Source organism: Corvus brachyrhynchos, unplaced genomic scaffold (genome assembly GCF_000691975.1).
Source record: "Corvus brachyrhynchos isolate BGI_N302 unplaced genomic scaffold, ASM69197v1 scaffold47, whole genome shotgun sequence".
NCBI lineage: Eukaryota > Metazoa > Chordata > Aves > Passeriformes > Corvidae > Corvus > Corvus brachyrhynchos.
In genome coordinates, this window is record NW_008239292.1 from 417,426 (window position 1) to 425,114 (window position 7,689).

Sequence of the window (7,689 nt, forward strand, 5' to 3'; positions counted from 1 at the left end):
AAAAATAAAGTTATTTTTCAGAGGCAGAGAGACCCTTGTTTTTTTTTTTTTTTTTTTTTTAACAGATTGCTCTTTGTTTTTCTCTCACTGTTCATGAACAAAGATCTTTTTGTCTTTCCAAGGTCTCCGGGGCTGCTCCTCCAAGGCCTGGCAGTAGTTTTGCTCATTTTGGGTTTGATGAGCAACTTATGCATCAGATTAGGAAATCTGAGTATACCCAACCCACTCCAATACAGTGTCAGGTGAGTGTTGTTCATTCTCAAACTTCTAAAGAGAACTGAAAGAATGCATGTGAAGCTCCCTCATCCACATGAGGATGTGACAAATTCTAGTTGCTTGCAGAGAGCCATGGGTTTTTCTAGAAAAATAGCTTTGATATTTTTTAAATAGAAGTTTACCCACTTTTTTTTTCCTTGTTAAATGACTGCTGTAAATATATCCATATTCCTTTTTCATTGTATTTTTTGGCAAATGAAGAACATTCAAGTGATGTCTCTTGCTTAAAGAAATGTATGAGAAGTTCAGGGTTTGTGGTTTTTTTTTTAGAGGTTGTATTAAAAATAACCATAGCAGTAGCTGAATAAAGAGCCGTATATTGACAGCTTTATTCCTTGAAGAGCCATGCAAACTAAAGGGATTCTACTGCAATGTTTTTAGCATTCTTAGAGCTGGACAAGATACATTTGTGTACATATAAACATATCCTTGGGGTGCTGTACTGTGCCCAAACATTGATTTCATACAGGCCACCAGTAGTCCAACACAGTAATGGTTTCCAGCCCTTAAAATAAACCAATTCAGAGCTGAACTTGGCAATAAAACCGTGTGAGCATTGGCAAATTGTTGCTGCGAGTCCTCTGTGGTGGGCTTTCCTCGTTACCTGAGTGTTCCTGTACTGTCTAGCACAAGGATACACTATGGTGGGCATAATGTGGGGTTAGAATCTCCTTCTTTTCAGGGTGTTCCAGTGGCCCTAAGTGGCAGAGACATGATTGGGATTGCTAAGACTGGAAGTGGGAAAACAGCCGCCTTCATCTGGCCAATGCTGATCCACATCATGGATCAGAAGGAGCTTGAACCAGGGGATGGTCCCATTGCAGTGATCGTCTGCCCGACCAGGGAGCTCTGCCAGCAGGTAGGTAGCATTCCTGTGTGTGCCAGCCAGTCTTCTTGGAGAAGAAGGCAAAACTCTTGGCAAAAATTATCAGAGAACCTCAGGAAAGTATTTGAAAAAACTACTCTGTGCATGAGTAGCCTGGCTCCAGCTCACACCTCTTATCTACCCTTGTTTTCTTGAAAGATCATGACAAATCTAAAATTTTAAATTTTTGCACAGTGCTCCTGTATTACTTTTAGGCATAAGAATGCTGTGGATGCATTGCATTGTTATGTGCAAAAGGATAGAGCCTGCAGGTTAAATTATTGTTGGATACCTAAATAGGTTTCTCAAGTTACTGGAAATTACCCACATGTGTCAAAGTATTCATCCCTGAGGAGTTTGGAATAATTTCGTTAAGTTAGTAGCTGAAAAGGGCATTTCAAAAGCCGAGCTGAATTTGCAAGGTCGGTGTGTTGTCTCAGAGCTGTCTGACGTGAGCTGTGCTGTGTTTGTGTCACACCCTCAGATCCACTCCGAGTGCAAGCGCTTTGGCAAGGCGTATAACCTGCGCTCCGTGGCTGTGTACGGAGGAGGGAGCATGTGGGAGCAAGCCAAGGCCCTGCAGGAGGGGGCAGAGATCGTGGTCTGCACTCCAGTAAGTACCTGTGTGCACCAAGTACAGGGGTTTGCACTGTTGGACTTGAAAAAGGTTACAAGAATCTGTTCCTATGTTGTGAATATTGACACTAATTCTAGACTGAAGCCTTGAGATGTTTTCTGTTCTAAGTCTCTGGTAAGTCAGGATAAAAAGCAGCTAGGTGGTTGTATATATTAACATGTTTTTAAATATGCTTTAAAAACTTGGAGCTTTCTCTTACTAGGGTCGTTTGATTGATCATGTGAAAAAGAAAGCTACGAACCTTCAGAGAGTCACTTACCTTGTGTTTGATGAAGCTGACAGAATGTTTGATATGGGGTTTGGTACGTATTGAACCAAAGTCACTGTTTTGGAAAGCAGTGGTGCCCAGTCCCAGCTTTGTGGGTCTGTAAAATTAAATAGTGAGTGAGAAGCATTCATTCATTCTGTGATTATGTGTCAAATAAAGCAGTGAAACTTCATTTTGACTTACTTCTACTAAATAATGAGCATACAGGGTTGATTAGAGCATTTCTTCTCCTTTGCAGAGTATCAGGTCAGATCAATTGCAAGCCACGTACGTCCTGACAGACAGAGTGAGTAAACAGTGAGTCTGGAGCAGAGCTTGGATTTCCAGTTCTGGACACAGCCACACCAGGAGACTTGTGCCAAAGTCCACTGGTGTTGTTCTCACTGGTGGGCTGTTGGGAGGGCGTAGTTGTGACATGTGGGCATTCAGCTTATCTCCCTGTAATCCCTCCACTGACTGCACTCAGAGCAAAGATGATTAGCTGAATTCATGTTCATATGCCTTGAAATTCAGTGTTCTGAGCTGCCATGAGAGAAAGTTCACAGCAGGGTCCCATATTATCAACATTTCAGATGCCATGAAATGTGTTTCCACTTTGTGGTATTCTAACAGTGGTTGGTAATTTCCATTAGAATCCATAAAACCTCAGCTTCAGCTCACTGACACTCAGGAATCCAAGTCCTCCTTCACAACATCCGTGCAGTGTTTTCACAGTTCTGAAAGAAAGTTTCTACTTCAAGGAGTTTGAACCCTGTTTCTCTTCCAGCCCTCTTGTTCAGTGCCACGTTCCGTAAGAAGATTGAGAAATTGGCCCGGGATATTCTGATCGACCCAATTCGGGTTGTGCAAGGAGACATTGGAGAGGTGATTCCATGATACTTGTGAGACACTCAGAGCAAGGAATTGTTGTGTTTCTGTTCTCTGAAATTGAAGTTAAACTGCAAAAATCATCATTTATATTTAGTTTTAAATAATTTGTGCTTAGCAAAAATAGAAAGTTTTGTGCGTTTTTATTTTTATCTTACTGACCTTCTTCCTGCCAACAAATATTCCTGAAGTGGTGGGAGGTTTCATCAAGGAGTAAAACATTAATGGAGTGGTTTATTTTTGTTATTAGGCTGAATCAATGGATGTATCTTTTAGTTTTGTCTCAAAAGCATGAACAAAGCCGTTGCAACTTCTGCAATGAAGGATTTGAGACTTAAAAGCTCTTTCGTATGTTTTACGTGGGAATGTTGATGCTGGACTTGCTTGACAGTGACAGCTGAACTATTGGCAGGCTGGGATCTGGTAGGAAGCTGATGAAGTGGCCAGATGTAAATTCGCTGGGAAGAAACTTTGCTAATAATATATTCAAACAGTTGAGAAATTTCACAAGATGCCTTCAGAACATTCTTCTTTTAACCAGTTCTCTGTATTTTTTATTTTTTACATCGGGTCCCCGTATAACAAAAAAAATGTCTGCATGAAGCTCTTCTTTCTGGGAAAATTTTTCCTTAATTTTGCTTAAGAAAAGCAGCAGCTTTCCCAGCTCAGTCACAGGGCCTCCATTCATTGATCTAAACTGTTACTGTATAGTGGGAGCATCATCCTTGAAATAATATTAAAATATGTAAAAATCCTGTCTTTCAAAGAAACTTGCAGGTAGTGCTGTGAGCTGTGCTGCACTGTATTAATTTAGGAGTCTGTTGATTCCTCCCACCTTCCTCACTGAGGACATTTCTCCCCTTAGGCAAATGAAGATGTCACTCAGATTGTGGAGATCTTCCCCTCTGGGCCCAGCAAGTGGAACTGGCTGACACGGCGCCTCGTGGAGTTCACGTCCTCCGGGAGCGTCCTCCTCTTTGTCACCAAGAAAGCCAACGCAGAGGAACTGGCCAATAACCTCAAGCAGGAGGATCATAACCTGGGGCTGCTTCATGGGGACATGGACCAGAGTGAGAGAAATAAAGTCATTTCGGAGTTCAAGAAAAAGGGCATCCCCATACTGGTAGCTACTGATGTGGCAGGTACGTGACCTTCTGGAAAGCAGCTCAGACAAGCTGTGGGTATCACAGAAAGGCAAACATGTTGCAGTGGAAGGCAACCAGGTTGGCTTCTGCACCTCTAGGACACTGTGTTCCAGGTGCTTTTCAGAACCATGGAATATCCTGAGCTGGAAGGGACCCACAGGGATCATGGAGCCCAGCTCCTGGCCCTGCACAAACACCCCCAAGAGTCGTCACACTGTGTGCCTGTGCAGTACATGGCATTGGGAAGGGAGGTTATTTTTAGTCTCTTAATGATGCCTAAATTACAGTCTGACATATTTTTTAATATGCAGAAAGGAAAGCTGTGTCTTAAGGAAGTGGTTGCTGTTCATTCATCAGCTGACATTCCTTTTGCCCGCTGGACCAGAGTAGGGTGATACCCTGGTACCAGAGGGATTGCTTTGAGTTAGTTGGGGATAACGACACTTCCCACCACACTGCTCTCTCTTCCAGCTCGAGGGTTGGATATCCCTTCCATCAAGACTGTCATCAACTATGACGTGGCTCGGGACATAGACACCCACACCCACCGGATCGGCCGCACCGGCCGCGCGGGGGAGAAGGGCGTCGCTTACACTCTGCTGACCCCCAAGGACAGCAACTTCGCTGGTGACCTCGTCAGAAACCTGGAGGGTGCCAACCAACACGTCTCCAAAGAGCTGCTGGATCTGGCAATGCAGGTATGAGCCAGCAAAACTACTTGAGATGAGGAAGTTTCACTCCAGATTCAGCACAAAATCAGCCAGCTCATGTCACAGGCTCCATCATGTGTTAGTGGTGACCTTTTGGGGACCTGTTGTGGTTTAAAGTAGGTTTCCTAGTGTTTTTAATGGCCTTTGAAAGAATCCATGAAGATTTTGGAACACAGTATGTGTCTTGGGGTGACTTTACGATGTGTATCCCCTATCACCGCTCTATGTCCAGAAATTAATTTGTGCCTTTCTGTGCCTTTGGCCAAACCGGCACAGTATGTGATCTATTTTGGGACCAGGCACTGCCTAGGAAATTAGGAGCTGTAATCTGCTGATGCCAGCAGAGCATTCCAGTGTCTCATTGCAGTCAGATTTATAGCAGGCACCTGGGAGATGCAGCTTAGTTGAAAGCTAAACTAGAAAACAATTACAGGGACATTCCCTCTGTGAAAGGGTTGTTGCTTGATCATTCCACCTGCTTGGCAGTGCTCTCTGGCAGGTTTGCTATATATAGGTATGACAGGTAGCTGCAGCAATTGTGCTTGTGCCACTGAACTCATCCGCTCTTTAATTTCTTGTCTTTTGCTGCCTGTGTAGCTGCAAGAGAGCCCAACTCCCAAATTCAGAGATGGATTAGCAAGCCTGTGGCTACATTAGCAAGCAGCTTGAACAGCAGCTGCCAAATGAAAATACTTTCTCTGACATAGAGAGGCAGCATTTTCAGAAGGAACAGAATTAGTGAGGCAGAGCTTCCCTGGCTGCCTTGAGAGGAGCATGTAGAAGTCAGCTGACTTATTTACATTTGGAGAGACTGTAGGGCATAAAAAGAGGTGCAGCCAGCTAATACTTAAACACCTGGAAACAGGAGGTCTGGTTGGGCTGACATTCCCTGGCCACTGCTTGGTATAGAAAGTTTTGGTGACAGACCCTCATTTCTCCTTAGCCAAGCACTGGGCTAAATCAGTGACCAAAGTATGAGCAAGAGCAGAACTCCTAAGTGATGGCATTGGAAATTGTGTTTATTCCTGGGTTTATTAGAATTCAAACCCCCAAAACCTTAACATGGATGAGAGTTGAAGGCATAAAATTAGTTTTCATAGAAAGCATTTGTAACCCAAAGCATCAGACTCACATGGCACAACTGTCTACAGCAGCTGTGTGGTTGAATGGAAAACAGTATTTGTTTGTCTTTCGAAATGCTCAGTGTCCTTTTTTTCTCATTCTCATTACATGCATTTATGAAGCTTTTTATTCCCTGTGTTGAGAAACATTTATCCTTTTGTTACAGAATCCGTGGTTCCGGAAATCCCGTTTTAAAGGAGGGAAAGGCAAGAAGCTGAATATTGGTGGTGGAGGCTTGGGATACCGCGAACGCCCCGGGCTGGGCTCAGAAAATACCGTAAGTAGAGATGCTGAGAAGGTTGTTCACAGATTCTTGGAACTTTTTCACTTAGTGATTAAAGATGATTCTTTAATTTAAAAAATCTTGGTACTGGATTACAGTGTCTGCTTTAAAAGTTCTCATAGCTCAGCATCTTTCAGAGTTAGGATCAGATATGTCAAGTGAAAGTCTCCTGTGCTGTTCTCTTGTCAAGAGCTGCTTTTTTTTAGAGCCAGCGTGATCCAGAAGGTTTGGAGATTCCTCATAGACTGTCACTGTAAAATAAATACTAATAAATTACTTCAAAAGCCATTTCCAGGCTGATTTTTGGCAGAAAAAAAATGGAGCAAACTGTTCCACTGCTCAGGGCTCTCCAGAAGTCTGTCATCCTTAGTGGATATCTTTCCTTGAGTGCAGGGACAGGATAGATTTGGGGAGTGGTTGAATTGAGTGTGCCTGTGTGGGATAAACCTCTGCAGTTGCCCTTTGTGGTTTTGCGCAGGACCGTGGAAACAACAACAGTGTGATGAGCAACTACGAGGCCTACAAGCCATCCACGGGGGCCATGGGGGACAGGCTGACAGCAATGAAAGCAGCTTTCCAGGTTGGTTCCATGCTTGGATTCTTCTCTGCCCTGAAAATGCAGCAGCCCTGTTATTTCAGGGAAGTTGAGTGTGGTGGTTGTGGCTGTGTCACTTGGAGCACACTCAGCATTGCAGTCCTGAGTGGTGGAATTAGGTGCAGGCTGGACCGAACACGTTTGCACAAATTTGCCAAACTTTCTTTGTTTTCTGCTGCCTCTTTGTTCTTTTTCCTTTCTGGATTCTGCACCTGGGCTTGATTCTGTTGAGGTTGCTTAGCAGCAATAATGTAATTGCAAGCGAAAGGGGAAACAGTAGCTTTGTCTCTTCAGTGTAAAAATTAACCCCTCAATGTAAGAATTCCCTTGTCCCTGTGGTCTGGGAGGAGGTGCCCGTTACTGGGTGTCCATAAGCACAGCAAGAATGTAATCACTCCAAGACTGACTTTTTCTAGGAACTCTGTTTCCCAAAATCCAAGGTGGGCTTGTGAACGCACCGTGACTCCGTGTTCTGTGGGGCAGCACAGAGCCAAACCTGCTCTCTTTTGTCTCTCCCTTTCCTGCAGTCCCAGTACAAGAGTCACTTTGTTGCTGCAAGTTTAAATAACCAAAAGACTGGGAGCTCTGCTGCTGGTGCCAGCGGCTGGACCAGCGCTGGGAGCCTGAACTCTGTCCCGACGAGTTCAGCGCAGCAAAACGCTGCCAACCCCGAGAGCCCCATCGCGGCCATGGTGGCAGCAAAGGGTGTCCCGGGCTTCACCAGCACCGGCAATCTGAGCAGCGTTCCCACCTTCCCGAGTGTCGGAGCACAGGGCTTCAACAACACAAACACCAGCACCAACAGTCGAGAAGGCGGCGGCGGCGTTGGTGGCGTTGTCAGAGAACGGTACAACGACAACCGGCCCAGTCGCCACGGCGAGGCCCCGCGGCGTGGGGGGGGGGGGGGGCGCGCGGAGGGGG

The 7,689-nt window shown here is 44.9% G+C and overlaps 1 protein-coding gene across 1 annotated transcript in view; it reads left to right on the forward strand.

Annotated features, from left to right (window-relative positions):
- The window catches only part of DDX42 (DEAD-box helicase 42), a gene marked incomplete at its 3' end in the record, with an annotated part of 12,872 nt that extends 5,187 nt beyond the window's left edge, over positions 1-7,685 (forward strand). Inside the window, exons 7-17 of the mRNA XM_017740484.1 lie at positions 123-242; positions 959-1,135; positions 1,626-1,754; positions 1,981-2,080; positions 2,285-2,332; positions 2,813-2,910; positions 3,779-4,055; positions 4,530-4,756; positions 6,057-6,167; positions 6,652-6,753; positions 7,296-7,685. Of these exons, the coding sequence (XP_017595973.1) occupies positions 123-242; positions 959-1,135; positions 1,626-1,754; positions 1,981-2,080; positions 2,285-2,332; positions 2,813-2,910; positions 3,779-4,055; positions 4,530-4,756; positions 6,057-6,167; positions 6,652-6,753; positions 7,296-7,685 (1,779 nt within the window). The remainder of the gene's footprint in view (positions 1-122; positions 243-958; positions 1,136-1,625; positions 1,755-1,980; positions 2,081-2,284; positions 2,333-2,812; positions 2,911-3,778; positions 4,056-4,529; positions 4,757-6,056; positions 6,168-6,651; positions 6,754-7,295) is intronic.
- Positions 7,686-7,689: the final 4 nt, after the last annotated feature.